This window comes from Schistocerca piceifrons, chromosome 7 (genome assembly GCF_021461385.2).
Source record: "Schistocerca piceifrons isolate TAMUIC-IGC-003096 chromosome 7, iqSchPice1.1, whole genome shotgun sequence".
NCBI classification, from domain to species: domain Eukaryota; kingdom Metazoa; phylum Arthropoda; class Insecta; order Orthoptera; family Acrididae; genus Schistocerca; species Schistocerca piceifrons.
In genome coordinates this window covers 209,762,070-209,787,274 of record NC_060144.1, presented here as the reverse complement: position 1 = coordinate 209,787,274, position 25,205 = coordinate 209,762,070, and the positions used below count along the sequence as shown (strand labels likewise).

The window sequence follows — 25,205 nt, the reverse complement described above, 5'->3', positions numbered from 1 at the left end:
GTGAAAGTTGGTAGAGATTTATATGATTAATTCTATCTTATGTGAATGTTGGGAATCATTTTGCTGTGCAGATGAAATCTAACACAAGCAATGTGGAAATTTCAAAACATTAGCAAGTTTTTAAATGGTATAAAGTGTGAGCTGCTTCTTTTTTCCATCTCTCATCGAGCACATAATTTCTTCACTAAATTACAATAGTCACTTTCCATGGATCCCATGGAGAGTGGTATCTGGGAAAGAAGCCAAAAATGTACATTTACCTCAATGCACATGCAAAGCAGTGTAATGATTTCACATTACTGTACTTAAGTGCTAAAGCCAATTGTAAACTAAACAAAAGCTTCAAATTTAGGAGTTATTGTGATGACAATCCTCAGTGAAGTAGAGGATGTTGTTAAAAACATTGAGTATGATAAATAGAAGTGGGGCCTACTACTTTTTTAATTCAGTTCAACTCTACAAAATTATCTGTACATAATATTTAATGTGCTCCTGTACGTTATACATATATACCCATGTATCTCATTCCTTTCTGTGCTAATGATGGCCCCCTTGAGTCTGTAATAATTATTTGAACATCTGTACAAAATTTCTATAATTACCTGGCGTGGCCCATGTGCGATGCATCATAGACCGTAGGTCCACAACTATACCATTTAATTTCCCGTCCATTTTGAGGTATGAACACTTCCTTTTGCCTTGTAAGGCTGTTGTAAAGCCTTAATTTTGGCCCTTCAGCAAGTTCTGGTGGTTTCCAATTTGGCTGAGTGCGTTTAGCCATCTGCAAGGAATAAGAATGTCGTTATATTTCGGTAGCTACGCAGGTTTTGTTACACTATTTCTCTTTTCGACAGGGGCAAATTAATTTCTTTTAATTCAATATTCAGATCCTAAAGCATACTACTATACGTCAGACACGGAAAACGATCAAAGCTCTGGTATGAGCTGAGATGTGTCGCACCCAGCACGCCTACACTTATGGAGGTGGTTGACACAGTAAGGTGTAGATCAATACTGTCAATATACGTAATACTAAGTACTCATACATCGTTTCCCAGACGTTATCGGAATACCTAAAAAGTAACGTCAGCGCAACACATGAACACATGACGCAAGATTAGTAGTCAGTCGCTCATCACACTACATGCGGAAGTTGTACAACCTCCCAATAAGACAAAGAACAGTTGTCAATCACTCTGATATCAACTATCACGTCGCTGATAACGAAAAAAATGACAAAAGGATACTACTATACATTCAGTATAATATTAAACAACTGTACACAACAACATACACCTACTTTCGTTCCGTCTTCGCTGTATACCGTGCAGTTTGCACTGATGGCAGTCACGGCTACCAACATATTTTTTTAAAAAAACAACGGTAGCTATCCTATAACTTTGCTCTTTCATTACATTTGATCTGGCTATATGTAATTTATACTGCTTTGCAGAATTGCTTGCTGTTTTTCCTGCGGTTCAACGATCGGTACACTATTATAATTTTATCAGATTCGACAACTGGACAGTACAAAAGCGCACATCTGTGAGGACCGAGCACGGACATATGTATGTCTGTGAATTCAAGACCGCAAGAGGCAAGACTGATCTTTGGTTGTGAAAGCGTGTGCCGTGTCGGGTTGAGGAATGTATTGAGGTGTGTTCGACAGCTGCCAAAATGCTTGATGTTCCTGTATTCACAGACTTGTCGCTTGATGATCAAGTAAGTGTATTTCTCTTAAACTATTGATGGGTTATGTAATTATGTTCCAAACTCGTAAATGTTATGAAGTGTACAATGACATGTGGCAAATCATGTTCGTGTTTCAATAAAACTTTTAAGGTTTTTATTAGGTTAATCATTTTCCCCCGTAGACCAGGATCACGACAAATAATATGACCCCTAAACATAACATTTGTGTAATTTGAGTTATCTGCTGTCTCACTGTGAAATTTTTGCACACACCCTTTGTACTCAAGATGATATCTTCATTAGGGAAAATAAACTATTAATATCTAGCGAAACTGCACAGTTATTAGCAACTGCTCAGACAGCTGTATATAGTTCTTTGGCTAATGTGAACAACCAGAGAAGAGTTCACGGTGTGACAAGTGTTAAGATGGAAATCAGATAATTTACATGTTCAGCAACCAGACAATAGAATTTTACAGTGGCATACCTTCCTTTTTTTGCGCGCGTGATATGCAGTCCATCTGGTTATGTTAATGGGATGACTACTAGAGAGTAAACCTACTTCAACTTTTTGTTTATGAGGTAGGTTGGGCCTAGTTTACAGCCCAATGAGAAAATGTTTATTTGGAGAGAAATTATAAACGCCTTCTACAAAATTTAAGTATATTCCTGTCTTCATGTTCATGTGAATGGCATTTGATTTGAAACAGGTGGTTTCTCTTGTGCAGAGAGAAAAATTTTTGTTTAGTCAGATTTTAAGAATGTCAGTGGAGAGATTTGAGATTACAATTAACTATTAAAAACTTGAAAGCAGCTCAGCACATTCATAGTTTCTTATCGGATATATTTAATATTTATATTGAATTTCTTTTTTTGAAAAGACAGGCAAGAACAAAATGGAATTGTAATTATAGGTGATACTTTTATCTACATTTCCATGAAAGGGTATCGATTGATGAGTCGGTGGAGGCATGCGATCCCACCAGTCAGCTTTGACCCATGACATAAAGGTGTTGTGGTGTGTTATGTCATGATGGTGCGGAGTTTAGTTTGAATTGGTTTGTGTTTGTAGATGTTGTATTGTTGTCTTATGGTGCGGAGTTTACTTTGAGTTTGTTGTGTTTGTAGATGTTGTCTTGGTGCGGTTGGTGGTGTCCTCTGATGGCGTGTGAATGGTACGCATGTTACGTGGCATATTGCGTTCATTTGAGCATTGTTGGTCACAGTGTGAATTAATTGGTATTGGCTGTGATTGAAGAATGGAAATTGGTTTCAGTGAGTTAACAATTAATGTTTTTTTGTGATTGCAGTGTCGATTGGTGTTATTGGTTTGCTGTTTGTCGAGCGGTAAGGCGTTTATTTTGTGGCTACTTGTGTTAGGTGTGTATATGAAAGTGAAATTCAACAGTTCATGGTTGCATGCTGAGATGGGGGATGAGATGATGTCCCTCATAAAGTTTTTTGCAGGTGTTTGGACTGGTGACCGAAATAGTCATGTGCAGTGTCTATAAAGAGAATATGCGGTTGGCCAGAGTTCTGGCATATTGGACTAGGGACTGTTAAGCCTACATGTGGCGGTGCCGAAGGGATAACCTTTAACGCTCCATTAGCTGTGGTACCTGGTTCGAAAAGTCTAGGTTGGCCATGAAGGAGATAGTTTTGATATTTTATTTTTTTTACATATCCTCCATCAGTTTTTGTGTGCATGAGACTGATGTGAATGAAAGGGCAGTTTTAGATTGGTTTTCTTTTTGTATGGAAGTTTGTTCTGAATATGTTAATTACAGGGGTAAGTTGGGTGGGCCGTGGATGGTGGTCGAGGTAGAAGTCACAGTTTGGGAAGAGAAAATACGGCAGGGGTAAGTCTCTGGTTAGTTTATGGGTGTGGGGGGGGGGGGCATTATTTCAGGGGAGGGGATATGCAGATTGTGTTTCCAGGGTTTTGGAGGGGTGTACATAGAGGGAATTGGTGGTATTAATTGATGAGGATATAGAGGGGAGTGTGGTACTTTCAGACGCTTTTTCATCGTATAGGGGGTTGGGGAAGAGGGGTTATGATCATTTAGTTGTCAGTCATAGTTTAGACTTCATGAATTAAGAGACTGGGGCATGTACTAATACAGTAGAGGGGCTTTTGGGGGGCGGTTAAATCAGTCATAGGGAGGGGGAAGAAGTGCTCTTCTAATGTGCAATCTTATTTAAATGAATATTGCTGACGGAAGAGCATCCCTGAGGAGTATTGCATTTTTTCGTGGGCTGTTAATAAAATGTATAGGCCAAGGGTGGTTAGTTAAGGGGCTTTTGTATGTGGCAGGGGAAGGTGGATGGGGCAGGTTGTTGGTATGTTTATGGGTGGGGAAGGGGGATGGTGGTTTTATGATTATGTTGTGGAGGATCTGTTTCGTTGCAATTGTCTTTGAGTTGTAGTGTGTGATCAAGTTTTGTTTATTTTCTAATTTTTATTTGTTGGCGGATTTGTGTTTTGAGGGGGTGGGGTTTGGGAATTTGTTTTGTCACTTGTGGTTGATATGTAACTTAAGAAAAGTATCCAATTCCAATTTTTTAGTTTTAGATGCATTTTGGTATCTTGAGCTGTTGACCTATATAGGTGAAGGGAAGTGTCTTGATTCCAATTTTTGTTGGTTTTGTGGTATTGATAGTTACGGTCTGATTATTATTTTTGGGTGGTGTTGGTTTTTATTTTGTGGTATCAGCAATTGCGGGTGAGCTGTAGAGGTGAAGGGAAGTGACTGATTCCTGTGGATATTGTAAATGTAGTGGAATGTGGGAATTTTGTGTTGTTTTTATGTCATTGTTTTGTGTGGTTTGGTGTCGTGGTGTGTGTCTGTATGTGTTAATATTTAGTTTGTGCCCACCCAAAAACCCCCAGTTTCCCGCACTTATCCCATTAGTTTAATTATATTTTTGGAGGGTGATTTTGTTGTTTTTATATGTATTTTCTGTTTGTCATGTTTATGTAATGACATGATAGGCACTAGTGCAACGAGTCACTTTAACAGTTTTTTGTTAGACACAATTTCTTCTGGTCTAGTTTCCCAAAAATTCTGTCCTCTTGCTCTCCAATGCAATGCATTAGAAGATTAGGTGTGATGCAGTTTCTTCCCTCTCATCACTGATCCTACATTTAGGGTCATCTTCTGCTATACCCATTGTATGTAGGTGGTTTTTTGAAATTCCCATGACCAGTCATCAGTCCTACCATGAGTTAAATCTCTTTCCTGCTCAAGCCCAGTTTTACAGGGCTTCTTTTAAAACACAGCTTTGGCATCATTACCTTACTGTGTTTTTGTTTAAAGACCTTGGTCCAAGTATTCTAAGTGCTGTCTTCTAAGCCAGTTCCATAGTGCTAGTTTGATCATAGTCTTACTGATTGTCAGGACAGGTTCCGGTCCCATGAATGGAGTCTTTGCCCCCCATCCTGTCCAATCTGTCGGCTTGTTAATTGCCACCAATCCCTGAGTGGGCAGGGACCCACACTAGGTTTACTGTATTGATTCCTCCTAGCTCGACCAGAGCCCTATGACATTCTGCAACAATCTTCGATTTTGTTGCAGGAGCGGCCAATGAATTCAGGACTGACAGGCTGTCTGATATAGATGCTACGGTCCTTGTAGCACCTGTGCATATTCTCCACCATACACACCTTTATTGCATTAATTTCAGCTTGGAATACCAAGGCCAGTTTTCCTAGAGAGAAATACGGAAGCGTCCGATCCCGCCCATCTGCTTTGACCCATGATGTCACAACGACCATAAACCACGATTCCAATATGGCGCATATAAAGTCGGTACGTACACATTATGAGGACGAAAATACATCGAAAAACACACACACACTTTCCACAAAAAGCCTAATGACACTAACGGGACAAGTGCGGGAAATGGGTTGTTTTTGGGTGTGGGCAAACTAAATATAAACAAATTTAGACACCTACCCCCATACAAAACCACACAAAATGACGAAAAAACAGGCATCACAAAACTCCCCAAATACCACTAAACACAAAATCATCTGGAATCGGATACTTCACTTGACGTATATAGCTCGACAGCAGCTCCCGATCCCATAAATTAGGATCAAACACTTCCCGTGGCATATATAGCTCAAAAACATATCCCGATACCAATATCAACATACACAGCCACACATTGGGATCGAACACTTCTTGTGACCTGCGCACTGTTAATTTTATTCGTCATATCCATTCCTGAACAAAAACAACAACCAATTAATTTTACTAAAATTACCACACGATGTACAGCGAACAACACTAAATTAACCTTCACACAAAATTAACTCACTGAAACGAATTCCACTACCAACACAGCTGACACTCAAATAATTCTGGATAATGAGCAAAAGCAAACTGAGCCCATTACACCACAGAAACGAAAACCCTGAACATACCACCAGAGAGCACAACAAACCACAACACGGTGACATCTACAAACACACCACACTCACAAACCAAACTCCGTGCCATCATGACGTCACACATAACACCCTTACGTCACGGATCAAAGTCGTTGCATGGGACCGGACGCTTCCGTCGACCCCTCCAGTCTTGGCAGAACCCCGTACACCCTGGCCCCAGCACCTCGATGTGATTTTGATCCACCAGTGAACCAGAAAATGTCCCCTGTACAGTGTCGAAGTAGGTTTTTTTTTTTTTTTTTTTTTTTTTTTTTCCACTGCTCCCTGCTTCCAATTATTATATTGTAAGGCTTGTTGAAGCAGTTGGGAGTTTTTATGTAGTTGGCCGACATTTCCCCAGCCATTCCTATATTTACCTTACTCACTATTTTAGTGTATGATTCTGGATATCCCAATGAGATCCAGTTTTTACCAGTTTTGAGTCTGTATGTACCAGCTGCTGCCTTCATCTTGACCCAAAGGTGTAGTGGAGGCATGGCCAGCATGGCTTCCATCCCAGCAGTTGGTTTGGCTCTAATTCCATCTGTTATGGCTAAGCAGGCCAGTCTCTGCACCTTAGCAAGCTCCTTAGCTGCAACCTGTTGTTCTACCTTCTTCCACCGTGCTATGGCCCTGTAGGAGATCCTAGGTCTAACCAACATGGTGTATATCCAGGGCATACCACTGGGACTTAGGCCCCAGTTTTTGCCACAAGCCCTTCTGGTACCCACAAGTTTACCTTTCACTTTCGAGCAGATGCTCTTAATTTGAGGGGTCCATGTTAGTTTCTCATCTAAGGTTACCCCTAGATATTTCACTATCCCCTTCAAAGGCAGAGTTTCATCGAGGAGCTTTAGATTCCGACTTGAGTTTTGGATATGCTTCATCATGAATGGTACCACAACAGCCTTCTTAAGATTAACCCTTAGATCCTGTTTAATGCACCAGTCTTGCACTATGTCCAGTGCACCTTGTGCCATAGTCCTCACTTTGTCAGTAAATTTGCCAGGTAATACTATGACAAGGTCATTTTCGTATCCTTGGCAAAACCATTGTCTGGGATTTAGTTCCTCAATGAGTTCATTCACCATTAGACTCCACAATAAAGGGGATGAAACTCCTCCTTGTGGACAACCTCTAGTGGTGTTAATTACCATCTTTTCATTCATCATGGTGGCCTCACCTTCCTTCCACCAAGCATGGCCCTAGTCCACCGACACATAGTGGTCCCTAGGTCATGCACTTCTGCTGCCCTAACCATGGAATCGAAGGTTGTGTTACTAAAGGCCCCCTTGATACCCAGGAAGATGCAGAGGGCTATTTCTTGAAAGTGAAGTGCTTCCTCCACCCTCCCAGTGAATTGATGGAGAGCTGTCTCACATGATTTATGTGATTAGCATGTGTGTTGGTTTGAATGTAGAGGAGCCCTAGTTAATCTCCTCTCCCCAAGATGTACATTAACCAGTTTTTCCAATGTTTTAAGGATGGAGGAGGACAGACTGATTGGTCTTGTATCTTTGGCCTTGGTATGATCGCTTCTTCCTGGCTTTCTCTCCTGCATGTTGCAGGAGAGCTGGAAAGATTCCGTCTGGGCCAGGTGGCTTGAACTGAACTGTGGGAATGTTACCACCACCCATTGGATATTTTGAAGTTGACACACTCCTTGGTCTGATTCCTCTCTTAGAGTGCCTGAGAGCCATTGTCTCTCGGGGATCGCATTCTACTCTGTTAACTGCCAGAGCGTATTGAGGAAAGTGAGTTTTGAGGAGCAATTCCAGTGTCTCATGTGCTGTCTTTGTATATTCCTCATCCTCTTTTCTCAGTGGGCCTCCTGGATTAGTTGGGGCTCTAGTGAGGACTTTGTGAAGTTTGGCTTGAGCAGCTGTGCCCTCCACTTCCTCACAGAATGCCTTGCAGGATGCCTCCTTTGCTTGTCTAATTGCAAGGTTGTAGTTGACAAGGGCCTCATGATATTTTGTCCTTTGTCCTTTACATCTTGCAAGGTTAAACAGCCTTCACACCTATTTTCTTTGCATTTCCACATTATTATTCCACCAAGACATGCTCCTATTTGTGCACTTCTTGGTGATTGCGCAGTTGTCCTGGTATGAGGTCACTATGGCAGAGGTGACAGCCTCTGCTACTTCCTCAAACTCTGCTGGATTCCTTATCAAGGTTTTAATTTTTGATAAGCTTAAGTCTACGTCCCTTCTACATGTCTCCCAGTCTGTTTTCCAGGAACTCCTATAGTCCATGGTCTATATGATTCCCATTTAAACCTTGAATTTAATATACATGTGGTCCAATGAGGATGGCTCCAACACCACATGCCATTGTTTGACATAGCAGCCCATCATCATGGAACCAAAGGTTATGTCCATTACTTCTTCCATTCTGCTATTCCTGATTGTAGGTTCATCACCCTATTCAGGACCTCCAAGTTGTTAGACAAGAGAAATTCAAGAAGGTACCTCTACTGTTGGTGTCCTTGCTGCGCCACACTAGGTTGTGGGTATTGGCATCACATCCAGCCAACAGTTGGTCACCTTGCTAATGGCAAGCTTCTGTCAGTCTCCTCCACCTCCAAAGGAGGAGGAGAGCTGTCTTTGTAAGGAAGGTATGCTGAGCCCAAACCAGTTTCCCTCGTGATACCTTCCTCATGTTGCTGCATCCTGATAGTCACCAGCTCCCTGGAGCAGAAATCCATCATTGGCATGAAAGAAATTCCATTTCTCACATAGATGCATGTTCTGGAGTTTCTTAGATTTTTGGCATAAATCAGCTTACCTCCAGTGCCATCGATGCCTGATACACCCCCTTTATACAAGTAAGGTTCTTATATCAGGGCCACGTCCATTTCCTATCTCCACAGGCAGCGGCTCAGGGCAGCAGTGGCCCCTTTACTGTCTGCAGATTAATCTGCAGCACCTCCAGTCTTGCTGCCATCATTGCCTTTGAGGTCATTGATTACCCTGATGGTGACCTGCGGGTTCTCTAAAATCAATTTCATGTCTTGCTCTTGCATGGCCTTCAGAGACTTCTATCCGACCTCCACCACCAGGGTTCATCCTTCTGGTACAGCCTTCTGGTTGATTACTCTCCAATCCTTTTGGGTTGTGGATCCCTATTTTCTCAAACAGTCTTTGGAGAGAGATCCTTGAGGATCTCTGATACCCATATTGATTCCTAACTATCTTTGGTACCCGTATTGATTCCTTTGTAGTCTTAAGAAGCTCAGCTGCTGTCTTGACCAGCAGCTTCACATCCTCTCATGGGGATATCGTGGGTACCTTGTCCTTGAGCCATTCCACCGTATGCGACCCCTCGCAGACTAAAATGAGGGTACCACGATCTAGATAGACCCTCCTGAAATTGGGTCCTGGATCAGCATCCCCCACCCCAATCTTCTCAAAAGGCCCATCTGTATGAACTGCTCCTGCTTGGAGGTGATGCCTACCAGTAGATAGCCTTCTTGGATAACTGCCATCTTAAAAACAGAGACTGCAGTACTATAGGTCTGTTTCCTTATTTCTTGCCTCTGCTTTTTCTGGACTCGCTTATCCTGAGAGGAGGGATCATTGGATTCCTCCCTTATTCGCTTGTTATCTGTCTTCGACGTTGTGGGGGTCTGTGTATCCCCTTCAATGCAAGACAGTTTTTTCTTGGGGGTCTTGGGCTCAAGCCCTTTTGATTGCCTCTACTTATGTTTGAGAAGCCATTCTTTTCCTTCCTTTTGTTTCTGTTCCCTGGGAAGTTTCCTCCTCTGGGACCCAGGCAAGGCTTTTTCTTGATTGATCAAACTTCTCAGGTACAGTCCCACTTCTGGCTCAGGTCTAGGCCGTGATTCAGTAGTGGGAGTGCATTCCATAAGTCCTGGCCCCGATGTTTGGGTGTCTGAGGTCTCAGTTTGTTTTAATTTATTTTCTTCTGTCGTGTCCATCTTGGTGCCACAAGATTTGGGGATCTACACAGTCCACACCACAGTAACTCTGCGCGGTGAAAGGCTACTTACTCAGGGAGGTCGCCCGGTATCCCTGAGGCTTCAGTTCTGGAAAAAAGCTCAGGTCATAGCCATCTATAAGAAGGGTAGTAGAAGTGATTCACAAAACTGCTGTCCAGTGTTTTTGACATCGATTTGTTGCAGAATCTCCAGAATCTTATAACATGTTCTGAGCTCAAACATAAAAGGGTAGCTCAAACAGAATGACCTCCATGCTGACCAGCATGGATTCCTAAAACGTTGGTCATGTGAAACCAACTTGAATGTTTTTCACATGACACCCTGAAAGCTTTGGATGAAGGCAGTTAGGTTGATGCTGTATTTCTTGATTACCGAAAAGCATTTGGCTCAGTATCACACCTACACTTATTGTCAAAAGTTCAATCATGGAGTGCAAAGTGAAATTTGTGATTGGATTGAGGACTTTTTGGTAGGGAGGACAGAGCATGTTACATTGGACAGAGGGTCGTCAAATGTAGAGTATTGTTGTGTGTGCCCCAGGGAAGTTTGTACTGCTCATGCTGTATATCAGTGACCTTGTGGACAACATTAATAGTAACAGATTTGTTGCAGATGCAGTTATCTGTTATGAAGTACAATCTGAAAGAAGCTGCATAAATACTAAGTCAATCTCGATAAGATTTCAGAGTGGTACAAAGAGGGGCAACAAATGTCCAGAAATGTAAAACTGTGCACTTCACAAAAAAAGTATCCTATGACTATTTCAATGAATTAATCTGAGAAAGTCTACTATCAAAGTTTCAAGAATTGGCTTTAAATGATGACTCTATGAATATACTACAATTCCTCATTTATCACTGACTTAGGAATCATGGGGATAAGATTGGAACAATTACAGCACGCACACAGAGGCATTCAGTCAATCATTCTTCCCATGCTCCATATGTGAATGGAATGGTTGAATACCAAATAACTGGTACAGTGGGGTGTACCCTCTGCCAGGCACTTCACAATGATTTGCAGAGCATAGATGTAGGTGTAGAGCTTACAGTAAACTTTTTCTCTCCAGGGTTTACAGTAAACAAACTCCTTCATTAGATACTGCTTTGCCAGCCTGCAGTCACCTCCCCACTTACCTTACACCTTAGGCTATGCTGCAGGTCAGTATGTTATCACAAACTACATTCCAAAAATTAATACAGATCAGAAAAAAAGTATTGTCAGTTCTCTGTTCTCTTTCTGTTTCCACACATTTGATGTCACATGCTGCATGGTCATTAGCTTACGGAATGAAGCCAACATTTGGTATCAGTAGTTTCAGTTGACTCTGTTTTTCTCAGCTCACTTCTTGTCCTTTGATTTATTGTCCTGAATTTATGGACATTTAATTCTCCTACTTTGTCGATTCAGGTTTTATTCCTATAACACCCATTATCTGATGTAGGAAGTTTACTTCTCTTTGTAAGAATAGTGATTTTTGGGAAATTAGTGTTAATTTACTTTTGCTGTAATCTCTTCAGCTCTTGTTTATTCATTTATTGTAGCTCCCTACAATACCCCACATTTTTTGTCAGCAGTTAAGTTTCTACATTTATTTTAGGTTAAATAATAATGACACTTAATAAACCGAAACATTAGCATGGCGTTCTCTCTCTCTCTCTCTCTCTCTCTCTCTCTCTCTCTCTCTAGAAGCCTTTCGCCAAAAGCTCATATGCAACTGTCTTCTTCATGCCTATCTGCAATTCACCATGTCAGGTTTACAGTGAGTAGCAACTTATCCTTTTCTAATATTGTTGTTAGTCTTATTTAAATTAGTTAGCATTTGACATTTAAGGTCGAAAGGTGTGACATTGGGACAGGTATCGTCTGCAGGCTGTTGCCACAGTGCACCACGGAAGCAATAGACATTAACTACAAAGTCTCTATCTCCTACAAAAATTATATAATTAAACTCTGAATTTCACGTATGTTTCAAATATCTGCAGTGCCTCTAAACATGTCAAAAGTCTGTTCCTAATTTTGATTTGGATCAGAATTAGAAATTTTCAAAACTTCTTGTCAGGTGAAACACCTTCATACTTATATGTCAAGAACTATCTGCCCGTTGAGTGTCAGAATGTTTCACTTGGCACTAGATCTTTCCAGGATTCTTATTCAATTACATACAATACTGATAAAGTCCAGAAGATGTGTGTTTCGTGGTACTATCGATGTCACTCAGCACCTATTGTGCTGCTCTGTTTACATGTTGTGACATGAAGTGGATCTGGGCTGAAGGGCCACTTCTGTGCAGGGTTGGGTTGATGCTGCGTGTTGTGGAGAGGGCGCAGACCAGTGACAGCCCAGATAAACGACATAAAAGTAAAATATTTTATTAAAACTCGTGCCCTCCCCTTCCGTTTTATAACATCTTAATACTAGAAAACATATCACATAACACTATTCACCCTGTAGTGTACACACACATGATCCAGTCTAATGGGATCTGCACTACTGAGATGTAATTTGAAGGTTGATGAGGGCTGCACAGTTATTGTGATACATGTGGTCACAACTCATAGAGTTTATGTACCTATGGAGATAGCATAGACTACTATGTGTCTTCTCAACATCAAAATGAGCTACTCACGTGATTTTAGGATGACGCTGCGTGTCTACAATTTGCAGTAATAGTGAAACTTGAATATTATATGTATTTGCCTTGTTTTGTATATGTTACTGCATGTTTCAATTTTAGTAACAGCTATGCTGCAGTGTTGTTGTTGCTACAGATGTATTGAGAAACGTGCGAGAGAAGGACCAGTTACTTTTCGTAGATGTGTTCAATTGTAAATGTCATATTGATATGAGGCACTTTATATGTTGGAAAAAATTGAGACATGGTATTATAAACACCTGGATTGTAGACCCAAGTTGTGATTTTATGGCCATGTGTTTACAAGATAAGTGATGGATTAATTTGCAAGCGTGTTTGAGTAAACTGCCAGTCAGTGTATACATACTGGTACTACGTTCACATGCAGATAAAATTTATGCACAACAGTCTGATTAAATTCCTCTAATACAGGCTCTCAAATCCTTGTTTGTACCTAACTATTTGTGTGTGAAACAGTTTCCTATATAGTCTCTTTGTAATGTAATTAATTAGAACAGAGATCTGACAATATGAAAAAGTGGAATAGAAAACGCAAAAATAAATAAAAAAAAATAAAAAATGGCATCTGAACTGTAATACTGTGGTGAAAAAGCATAATACCATTGTACTTCACATCATTAAGCTAGCTTCAGCACCTAGTATCAAATTGTTTAAAGATGTCTGCGAATTGTGTGTGTAATATTTCACAGTACTTCTGAAGATGGTCTGTCTGTAGCAGTGAAGTAATAATACTTAATATGCTGAGCATTATTTGGTCTTCAATGCACTGTCCCAAAATCATGTGACTTTAACTGCAGATGTTGTAGGCAGAATTCTCTTTCTGTGCATCCAAATTCACACTCCAACAACAGTCTGAGGTTGCTTTGCCCAATACTGCCGCACATCCTGTAGCATCTGTTTCACCAAAATAAACCATTCTTGGGTTGCTGTGAGCTGCTTCTGAGGATTTTAAGCCAAGCTGAGTGTCATTGAGATGGCCTAGATCAAATTTTGTCTTGAGGGTTCTCCTACCAGTTTTTCTGGCCAGTACAACAGTGGCTGCATGATCTCTAAGCTATTGAAACCTGTAATGGTGGCTGTCTCACAAGTTGTCCTGTTAATTAATAACCCACTGCCATGCATGTCAGTTTCTCTATCTTTGCTAATAGCAATTTGCTGTCACCATGACGATGTTGCACACTGAGTAGATCTAATGTAGCTCTGGTTGTTAGAAGTGTAATTGAGACTCCATAATGTCAGGCACACAACCCTGGCTATCTGTTTTGCTTGGTAACAACTGAATGTTTTTGGCAAATTGTAATCCTTTCTATCTGACAGTGCGAGAGTTCCTCCGTCGTCATTACAATGTACCTATCCGCAGCCTCTGATATCGGGCAACATTTCCCATGTTCTTACCTCCACAAATCATTATAAGGTTCCCCACCTTAGTATGTAATGGTGAAACACCTAAACTTAGTGTGACCGTTGCCAGTGGGAAACTGAACCACCTCATATAGTCATGCTTGCTTCATCCTAACATCCACTGTTACTGTGTGAAAGTCTGACAGTAAATTTTGCTTGTTCAGCCCTGCCATGAGTCGCAACTCTGGTGTTAGCTGCTCTTGTACCTCCAGTAAACCAGTCAGACACTTCTCTGTTGCTAATAACTCAGTACTGACTGTCAGTTAACAATTGTAGCAGCCTTGCAACTGTTAAACTTTCTGTTCATCACATCCATCCAGTTGTGCGTAATTAGTAGATACTGATTGACAGTGTCAAGCGATGACTTCGCTTTCTGTACTGCTTCAGTCCTCAGTTTCCTTAAAGCATCCATATTATTAAACACCTCCATTTCCAAACTTCTCAACTGTATGGTATGCTCCTCCACACCACCTTGTTCCCTTTTGCCATTCCCTTTATTCTTTTTATGACACCATTTAGCTCCCTGTTGTCACTGTCATCTGCAGTTCTGAACGTGGTTTTCACTATCCTTCCCCCAGTAGCTACCCAACCCATCTTGAGTCATTGCAACATGTGTGGCACCACATTTATCACTTGCTATATTTGCTTCTATAATCATTTTTAGGACTTTTGCAGTTTATCGTACTCCTCCCCACTGCTCTGAATACCTTTTCTTTCTGCTTCATGTCACAACCCTGAAAACATATCCTCCAACCTCCTCATCTTGTTTATCATCTCCCATGCATTAAAAACCAGTCTCAGCACCCATTTATGACTGGGGGGAACCAAATCCTCTTGCCTGGTAAAAGGCACTCCACATTACATTCACTGATCTCACAGTGCCCCCACTCCACTCTCCGTGAAAAGGTGAAGCAACCTGAGAACTGAGAGCCATAATTACTCTCCCTTCCCCATTCAGACCCACTTCTTACACGAGACATTAAACTACAATAACTGTGGCACACGCAAACTTATTCCTTACATCTCTTTTGTAACATTATGCTGCTTCCCAATAATCACACTCTCCACACGTTAGAGCTGCCTATCTTCATAATCACACTGTAACATAACACAAAATGTGCACAATATTACTTCTTATTTCCTCAACCTTAATCCATATTGTATTTCCCTCATGGATCATGCAACATCTTAATTACCAAATGTGTAGCAAAAGACACAGATGTTCCATCAAATCTGACATGAAATGTGTCCCTTGACTTGTGATTACTGTCTAAGGTACACCAATCAGTTGCAACCAGTTACTGACCTTGACTTTCACCACCGTAGTTGCTTTGCATATGTGGTAAACCAGGATATGATCGTATGATGGGATTGGAGGGCAGGGTATGTTTTCTGACAAGGTTAATTTGATTCTAGTTTATCAAACTGAAACTCTGACAGAATAGTTGAGGCTCCCAAAGATGACTGGGACTTGATGTCCCCTTGTTGCTCCAGGTATGGGAAGGTGTCTTCAGCGTGCTGGTTGCAAAGGATTGCATACAGCAGAATCTCAAATGTACTGCTGTGGAAAGCCTGAACTGTCATCATAATTCTCTACCACAGTCTTGGCACAGGTTAGTACAAACCCTGACATTCACTGCGACAATTAAAGAAAACTAAAAGTGGCACTTTAATTTGTCCACAAATGCACATCTGTCAAAAGCTCAGTATATTTAACACAATCCTTCTCTCAGGCGAAACAGTTAGTACATATACCTATTCAGACTGTGCAATCCTTAAAACTAAAAACCACTACAGTTGCTAGTACAATTAAAGAACAGCCTCCAAAATTACAAATGCACTGGGCTATCATCATAGTAAGCGGCAAGTTTTATAGAAGCAGTCAGCCACATTACAGCTGCAGTAATAAACTTATCAAACAAATTGTAAAAGAATAACTTAGGTGATAATAATAAAATAACTTCAAAAATGCCCAATGCAGCCGTGGGAAACTGGTAACAAATCCTAAATTAAATAAGGCGATAAGATGAGCTATTGTACTAAAACAGTAGTCAAACACGACTGCTAGGTTCATTAAAAATGTAACAAATATCGAGATGGTCAAGGTAATTTTCATCAAGTAACACCATTAAGTGTGGGCCACATAGAACTGCACAATTCACACTCCACAGTGCCAGTGCAATAGTCACACACAGAGCCAAAAGTTTACTTTGGGTAACAGGATGGCCTCACTGCCTTAACTACCTACCTCACACTGTAACAGGTTTGCCTGTGTACGGCTCCCATCTGCTGTTGCGTACCATGTACTATCGAACAATCAGAATGGCTTTGTGGTGAGGGTTAAACACGTCAGTGTAACTGTACCCAGAATATTAATTGCAGCCAAACCAACAACTTACATTAAATATCTAACTGCATTGGTGTAACACTACTAAATTAACCAATGATTAGGATAACTACCTTTGATGAGGCCCACACAGAAAACTGCCACAGAAGACCAATCAGTTGTATGATACCTGATCCTGTGAAGTTTATCAGACAGGGTGGATGCCACTCAATCATGTGCAGACTCAGCTCATCTCAAAACACAAATCCATCTCATCATTCAACAACATAATTCAGATTTGCAGCAATCCTTTCACTTTAGAAAGTCCACCTGCTCATTACCAATCTGAGATTACACTCTTCCAGATTTAGTCAAATAATCAGTTACAGAAAATGACCAGGTAGAGGTCATCAAAAGCACAGAGCCACTGTATTGTGTAGGTGTTCACGTCACCTTAACACTCGGCTCCATATCTCAGCTACGTGAACTAAGTGTTAATGAACAATTGGTCACAAGCAAAACCAATTAAACACCAAACTAACAACATTGTTAATACAATCATGTCTTACTGTAACAGATTGCAGCAACACGAAGCAAAGTTATACTTTGCAGCAGTGTGCCCTCGGTGCTTATCTTCTTGTAAATGGATGTAAACAGTGACTGAGTTGTAACTCAGTAAATTACAAACATCATTAACCACTTCAACAGCTACAGTGTGCTGAGCTACAAATGCACCTGCAAACACTCGCAATGACAGCGCCACGCCAATGGATTACACTGGCTGGAGCTTCATTGTGGCCTGGGGACTAACCTATCAAGCAGCGGCAATTATGCAAGTAGTACATACTATTAAACTTTTTACCAAACTCGAAACTACCAAATTGCGATCACCTCTTGAAGTACCAAACAGATTACCAGGTCTCACAAATGCCAAACACAGGATAGCTGCTGCAGTGTCTGTAGACAACACTGTTATTGCAGTCACCCATAGCAAGCCACTGAAAGCCCTTGTGGCAGTGCTTCATGCTTCTTCACTTCACCAGATGTTGACTCGATAGCAGCACACAAAACACTGCTGATGAACAGACGGTTAAACCGGCAGAGGAAAGTCAGAGGCTATGGTCCGAATTCGAAACTGCTGGAGAGAGAGAAACAAGTAGCACATTGGGATGGCAATCATTTCCACGTACTGTGGGAAGTGGCCAGTCATTGTTAAATTAAATGGTTTCCCACTGGAGTTTGGTTAAACCTTAAACTATTCTGGACGTGTTAACTCACATGTCTTTGTACCTGTCCCTGTGTGCTCTGAACGTGTTTACGTCCGCCAACAATCCTATGCATAGGCACATTCAGAGCACCAGGTAGAAGGACTGGTGGCGCGTGTAAACACATTCAGAGCACACAGGTACAGGTACAAAGGCACATGTGTTAACATGTCTAGAGCCGTTAAAGGGTTAAGTGGACCTGGCTATCCGTTTCCATCATTTCAAATGGGTTAGTTGCTTCTGGTAGCCTTTTAATGGTACTTGCATATGGTTAATGCCTCCTTGCTGTGCACACTGTAAATGGTTCTTTACCTTTTGGTTCACATCTTTCTTCTTCCAATTCCATCAATACAATTCCACCACCCACTGGTTTGTTGCCGTCTGACCTCCGTGCCCAAATAGCATGTGGTCATGCATTTCCCTTAACACTTGTTCTTCAAGCTTAGCTGGTACTTCTGCACGTGCATCCAACCTATGTCACCTGCATAACAGGCAGTCACACGTAAAGAAATGTGGCTGCATCATGTTCAGCTTGCAGTCTGCATCATCAACTTGCACTGTTTGCCACTGGTGCAGTGTGTGTATTACTGTTACCCTCCTGCTCAAACCAGTTGTTTTTCCATGCTTCTTTCCTGGCTTATGCACAGCTTCACAATGAAATTCACTCATCCTCAACACCCACCTTGTTAGCCTGTTAAAAGTGTCCTTTAACCATGGTAACCATTTTTGAGCTGCATGATTGGTTACCATCTTGATTTTCTTCTCATAAAAACAGCACCAGAAGTGTGTAATTCTGTATCTTAAACTCAACATATCTTTCTCTGTAATGAGAGAGTTATTTTCCACCTTCTTCAGTTGTCGTGGAGTGTAAGCCATGGGATGTTCTTCACCATTTGTCATCTGACTTAAAACACATCGCAATGCCTGCTTGGAAGTGTCATATGGCAGCACAAACTCCTTTTAATAGTCTTGGGAAAGCAACACCAGGCTCAATGTCCAACCCTCTCGAATGAAGCTTGGCACTCTTTGCCCACTTGAATGTCATGCCATTTTTCAATAGCTGGGTAAGTGGCTGTGCAAAAGCAGTGAACCTTTTCATAAATTTTCTGTAGTAATAGGAGAGCCAAAAAAGGTTGTACCTCCTTACTTGTGTCGGGAATCCAAAAATCTTGTATTGCTTATACCAATCTCAAGTATGTCTTTAACTTTTTTTTTTACTGATTACATGCCCTAAGTAACCAACTTCTTCCTAGGCAGAATGACACTTCTCGATGCTTAATGTAAGGTGTGCAGTAGGTAACCTTTTAAAAACCTCTATCATTGTATTTGCGTTCCTATATACCTTGAGAACACAATTTTATCATCAAGATACAGCAAGCAGCATTCAGGTTTTAGTCCTCTCAGTAGCCCATCCAGCAACAGGTGAAATGTTGCTGGCACTTTCTTTAATCTGGATGGCATCCTCTGGTATTGATAAACATTCCATAGAACTGAAAATGCTGTGTTCGGGCAGTTCTCTGGAACCACCTGTAACTGAGAGTATCCACTCATTTAATCCATGTCCTAAGTTATCTATGGTCTCTGTGAAATTGGGCATCGGTCATGTCTCTTACATTTCACTATTAAGATGTCTATAGTCACAGCAGAAACTATCTTTCGTGGGACAGTCTGCAGACTTTTCGGGCACGACCACAATTGCAGCCCCCACCCATCTGCGAGTAATCTCCTCTGTGGTACCATTGGGTAGCTGTTGCTTAATGAAATCCTTGATAGTTGACTGTAAATGCTGAGGTATACAGTATGGTTTCAGATGTAAAAATGTTTCACTTTCTGTTGGCATTTGCTGTTGGGTGACGGATGTCACAGGCAATGTACCTTGAGGGAAATATAAATCCTCAGATTCCAATAGCAGCTTCTCTATCTCTACCTTTTCCATTCCTTCCAGATCCTATATCTTCTTCCATAATTTAGTTTTATTGGTGGCCTTTTTCTGACCATTTTCCACATTTGACATGTCCCAGTAACCCTCCTCTAGAATGTCTAAATTTTCTTTTAACAGTGACTGTTAGCTTCAGTTCACTGGTGCTAAAATTATCTGAATTCATTGGGTACCATTTTCCTGTCATCTGTCATGTATGCGTACAGTGTTTCTTTTCAAAAAACAATGTGATGGGTCCAGTACAGTGGAACCTCGCACAGCAAGCATAATTCATTCAGAATCTTACTGATAGTGCGAAACACTCATTAAGCTAAACAATTTATTCCATATAAATTAATGTAAAATATGATGTGTTCCATGCAGAAAGAGTACCAGAAGTTTTATTCATGTCATTTATTCAGAGAAAAATATACAAACAGTATTATGTACGGTATTATTCACAATAAATAACTAATTCTAATTTACTACTAAGCTATCTATAATCATTTGTTTCTGCGGTGCTTCAACATTTGGTGAAAATGTGACACAGCATTGTCATCAAATAAATTTATTGTGCACATAGCCACTGCTTCATTGGGATGATTATTTTCAGTGTATGATGCAACCAATTCCTGTGCTTACAGCATTTCTGTTATTGAGCCAGAAGATTGCTGCTTTACTATTGCCGCCGCCTCCTCCTCCTCCTCCTCCTCCTCTCTTGGTAACCCCTCCCACGCCTTTTTGTCATTTTGATGCAGGCAACAATGTTGAAGTGATATCTCCAAAACTCTCTGAGAGTGAGACTGGTAGCTTCCGTCAACTCAAAGCAATGCCCGAAGAGTGCTTTAGTGCAGAGCTTCTTAGAGTTAGAAATATTCTACTGGTCCGTAGGCTGGAGTAAAGGAGTGGTGTTGGAAGGCAGTAATTGGATCTTGATGAATTGTAATTCTTCAGGGAGGTGGTGATGTAGGCCGGGAAAATGGGCAGGAGTGTTGTCCATAAGAAACAAGACATAGTGTGGAAGGCTCACCTCAAGCAAATATTTTTTCACCGAAGAACCAATCACAGAAAAGATCACGTGCCACCCAAACCTTGTTGGACCTCCACGTCATATTTAACTTGCTCTTCTGGACTTTGCACGTTTTGAAGGTTTATGGAGTTTCTGAATGGTAAGCGGGCAGTGGTTTGATTTTCAAATAACCGCTTGCATTGGCACAGAATAGCAGTGTGAGACTGTCTTTCATTGGCTTGTGACCTGACAGTGCATTCTCCTTTGCTGTTATAAAGGTAAGCTTTGGCATGTTTTTCCAGAGTAGACCCATCTCGTCACAATTAAAAGCATATTACAGCAGATAACCCTTGGAATCTACGAGCATCTTGAAGTTGCTGATGAAGTTCTCTGCTGCCTTCGTGTCACAACTGGCTGCTTCACCATGCCTTGCAGCGCTGTGGATGCCGGTTCCTCTCTTAAACATCTCAAACCACTCACAGCATCCCTTAAACACTTCTTCTGCCGCTGATGATTGTGGCGTTGTCTTGTTGAGGTTGGCGAAAACCACTCTTGCCTTCTCACGATTGATGTTCTCATTCAGTGCCACCTTGCAATTGCTTTTCATTTATCCTTATAGGGAGCAACCTTTCGACATCATCCAGAATACAAAACCATTGTTCAGATACTATTGTCACTCCCTTCGAAGCATCTATCTAATTAATCTTGTCCTTGTTCTTGAGAATAGTGCAAATAGTTGATATAGACTGATTGTGTGTGCTAAATCAGAAATGCTCGCATTTTTCAGTAATTTTACGTTTCATTTCTAAGATCACTTTCTTTCTCTTATGGTCATCTTCTTGCGGCTTTATCTTCAGGGACACTTCTATGAAGGTTATTAAAATTTGCACACAAAAAGACTGTGTGAATACAAGTTTTTTAAAAAATGTGTGATCACAAGCTGCACCAGATGGTAACAGAAATAGTGCTAAACCTAGACTGCAGTAGGTACTAAAGACATTGTTCATGTGTTCATATTGTTGTTGTTTTCCCCCATCACACATGAATGGCTGGTGACGTCCCACTAAATTGTCGTCTCTCATTATGAGCAACATTGCTAGTTATGTGGAACATCACTTGTTATAGGAGTTATTTTTTACATTTGGTTTTGCTCATTATGCGAATTGCATGTTATGGGAGGTGATCGTTAAGTGAGGTTCCACTGTGCATTGTTCGTAAAAGTGGTTGTGTTATGCACAAAATATCAACAGAAAACTCAGATTTTACACTCATCCGAAGCAACTTACCATTGGCCTCTGGCGCAGTATCATGCAAACAGAGTATCATGTGACTGAAATGAGTTTTTGTATGGAGTTTAATCAGCTTGTCCCAGAAGTTAGATGAACTTCACGACAGTATTTCACTGGTGACAATTTTCCCAAGCTGGAATGTTGTTGCTTGAAGTGCCACAGTATGTCGCTGAAGATCAATTTTGGCATGATGTTCTAACAGAAAGTCTAACGGCGGGACCATACAGTAATCTCTACTTACATGAGGCACTACTTCCATGCACTGTTCAGACTGAACACCCCAACCTGAAAATTTAATACCGCTGACTATAACATCACCAAGTCATTGTGTCCCACACCTCACAACCTATACTGTGGTGTGTTCAATCACTTCCGGCCTGTGAGTTTCCTATTTGCTGCAGACACATGTGCACCTGTGCCTAACAAAAACTTGCTTCCTGCTCCTTCCAATTGCCACTATACCACATACTGCCTCTAAACATGTCTCTGTATTATTATAACTTAACAGGGATGTTGCTCAGCCAACTATGGGTCCCTCTTGCATTTAATGCTTGTCCACTTCCCCCTTGCCTAGCCTTACCATCCCGTTGACGGTATCCACCTCATGGGGCACAAAGCCTTCCTGCACTGCCTCTGGATATGCCTTAATCGTCCAGTTATAATATTCCATATTAGTGGAAAATACCCCTTGCTTACCATATACCCTTGTTGTTATATCAATTTTTTCAAACTCCCTACCCAATCTGACTGCAGTTTATAACTTTTTGGGATACTTACTGAACCCTTCTAGATGTAAAAAGTAACTCGCCCCTCAGATGGTGTCTACTGCCCTATAATCAGCTTCTTGGAGTATAATCTTAATTGCCTCATCACTGTCCCCCAATTCCTACATTTGTACATTAATCATATGAATCCTATCTGTGAAACCTTACACTGTTTCACTGTGCTGCTTTGTCACACTACTTAATTGCTCATGGAAAAACTTTGAGCTATTTTAATTTTTATAGCACTGTTGGATGCTTCCTTCACCTTATTAAACAGCGGTGAAATCCTTATCCCCTCCATACACTGAACAAATGTTTTCACCTCCCAACCCAAGTGTAATTTTGTTACCTTCAATAACTGAATATCTGATAAACCTCCCATGTTTTCCATGGATACCAGTTCATCCAAAAAAGCCATTCCACCCTCAGCTGACTTAGCAGAAAAGGAACTAATTAAGTTGGCAGCAGCTGGATCTACCTGAGGACCACACTGTTTGGTTAAGGCTAACTGTTCATCTTTAATCACAACCTGTCCTGGTAACGTCGTCATCTCTGCTCTCAACTGTGCTATTTCATGAAATAAAAACAGTAATGCATCCTTCGAGACCAAACCCTGTGCCGAGGACTGTCATTATGGAACCTTTATCCCCAATAAGCAAATGGTATAACAGAGTATCAATCAGCACAAGCCCACCCATGTGCCCCCCCCCCCACCCACACACACACACACAAAAACTACAGCTTAGACTCTACACCTCACCATGAGCCATCTCACTTCCATGCTCAGCCATATGACCGTACTGTTGGCACCTCTTGCCACGGACTCAGCGCGTGTTGCAGTGTGCTGAAGCAAATTAAATTGGGAGTACCTTACTGTGATTGTGAATGGTGCTCTCTGGCGTTACCCCAGAAGTGCGACACGTTAGCCATCTAATGGCCTTACTGACGTGGCCTTCAAATTCTGATGAGTCTCCCTTCTTGACCCCATCTTGCACACAGAAGTTGAATCAAACAGTTTCTTCACTCATACTACTGTGTGGTGACACCACAAGCTGCAGCTGTGATGTCATGCTGCATAGAGGTCAAATCTTCTGACATTAACTGAAATGGACCCAGGGTGAACAGCCCCTCCGGTGTGGGGTTGAGTTGCTGTGGTGGGTTGTGGCAAGGTTGCAGACTACTGTTGGTTCATATAAACATCAGGAGTCAGATATTTTGTTAAAACTTGTGTGAATACGCTCATAGCGTCACAGTGTGTTGGCCACACCCCCTCTCGACACTTAGTGAGGGCAGCACAAGTGCGTGGCTAGTTGTGGGGCAGTAGGCCGTGATGTCTGTGCCCAGGAATGCTGATGCCAGGGACTTGCGCAGCAGTGCGGTTCAGCTGGACACTTCACTGTTTCTCATGAGAGGTGCCAGCAGTGTGGGAGGCAACCAGAAAACTTGCAGAAGATGAACCTCTGGTGATGGTTCGCACTCTTGTGAGTGATGGCATGTACCTGCACAGAAGAGTGAGCAGCTGCATCACTATGGTCTCAATGTGTTGCCTTCCAGTGCAGGAGCTTGACCACTGCTGGAATGAGCTTGGAGGCAGCCCACCAGTGGAGAGGCACCAAGTCCAGGAAGGAGGACTTGGTGCTAGAAGATGATGCAGCAGCGGGGACCAGAACTCAAGGTGTTTGCTAAGGCTGTCTCATATCACTCTGGTGCCTGGAATAGCCCTCTTTGTCACAGTAGGTGCTGCCAGACTGTGAATACATCTGCTAAAATTGATAGTTATTTATAAGGATTAGGAGCTCACTAGTTATGCTGACACACTTCTTCCTGTCACAGTCAGCACAACAAATCCGTGGCCCAGAGATGTAGAAATTACTTAGCCCGTACTGCAAGAGCCCATTTTACCACTGCAATGGCAAGATTTCTCTGCTTGGCCTAGCCTGCCTCAAAATGCGTAAACAGCCCTGTTGCTGCAAGTGGTATGCTGACACCTTAGTGGCCACTGGCTGCTTGTGTCTCTTTCAGCTGCTGTGGAAGAGGTACTGGTTTCTTCAATAAGCCAAAAAATTGTGTCGGCACTATACAAGCTAGTCTAGGATCATCAATACATGCAGGCCTATCATTGATTCAGTATTAGGCAGCTTCCAGAGGAGAGACTCTAAAATCAAACATGAACACACGGCAACATAGTCATCCTTACAGGCAGGATTTAGACATCTTTTTAAACATTGACCTAGAGATGAGTCATGCCTTTCTGTATGGACAACAGTCTTTGGCATGTGTCTTTAGGCTGAGAGGAATCCAGCTTCTTCAGAAGCCATGATAGTACTAGCCACCATACGTTGTCGAATACCCCAGCAATGTCTGTCATTATGTCCATTACATATGTGCATGGAGTTTTTCATGTTAAAGCTATTTCCTCATTTACGTTTCCTATTGTAAAACTTGGCTACATTTTTCTAAACTGCCTTACAAATAGATCAGCCTATCAT

At 41.5% G+C, this 25,205-nt stretch overlaps 2 protein-coding genes across 5 annotated transcripts in view; one reads left to right on the top strand and one right to left on the bottom strand.

Annotated features, from left to right (window-relative positions):
* Nucleotides 1-1,456, bottom strand: part of LOC124804597 (cysteine--tRNA ligase, cytoplasmic) — an 83,312-nt gene extending 81,856 nt beyond the window's left edge. The window contains exons 1-2 of one of the 4 annotated variants that reach the window (XM_047264787.1): nucleotides 1,301-1,456; nucleotides 603-781 (exon numbers count right to left, since the gene is read on the bottom strand). In XM_047264787.1, the coding sequence (XP_047120743.1) occupies nucleotides 603-781; nucleotides 1,301-1,363 (242 nt within the window). In that variant the 5' untranslated portion in view covers nucleotides 1,364-1,456. Of the gene's footprint in view, nucleotides 1-602; nucleotides 782-901; nucleotides 920-1,046; nucleotides 1,208-1,300 lie in introns of those variants that run through there. The other 3 variants (XM_047264788.1, XM_047264789.1, XM_047264790.1) reach the window with 3 other exon arrangements.
* Nucleotides 1,457-1,574: 118 nt separating this feature from the next.
* Nucleotides 1,575-25,205, top strand: part of LOC124804599 (eukaryotic translation initiation factor 3 subunit M) — a 59,507-nt gene continuing 35,876 nt past the window's right edge. Inside the window, exon 1 of the mRNA XM_047264791.1 lies at nucleotides 1,575-1,722. Within this exon, the coding sequence (XP_047120747.1) occupies nucleotides 1,678-1,722 (45 nt within the window). The 5' untranslated portion in view covers nucleotides 1,575-1,677. The remainder of the gene's footprint in view (nucleotides 1,723-25,205) is intronic.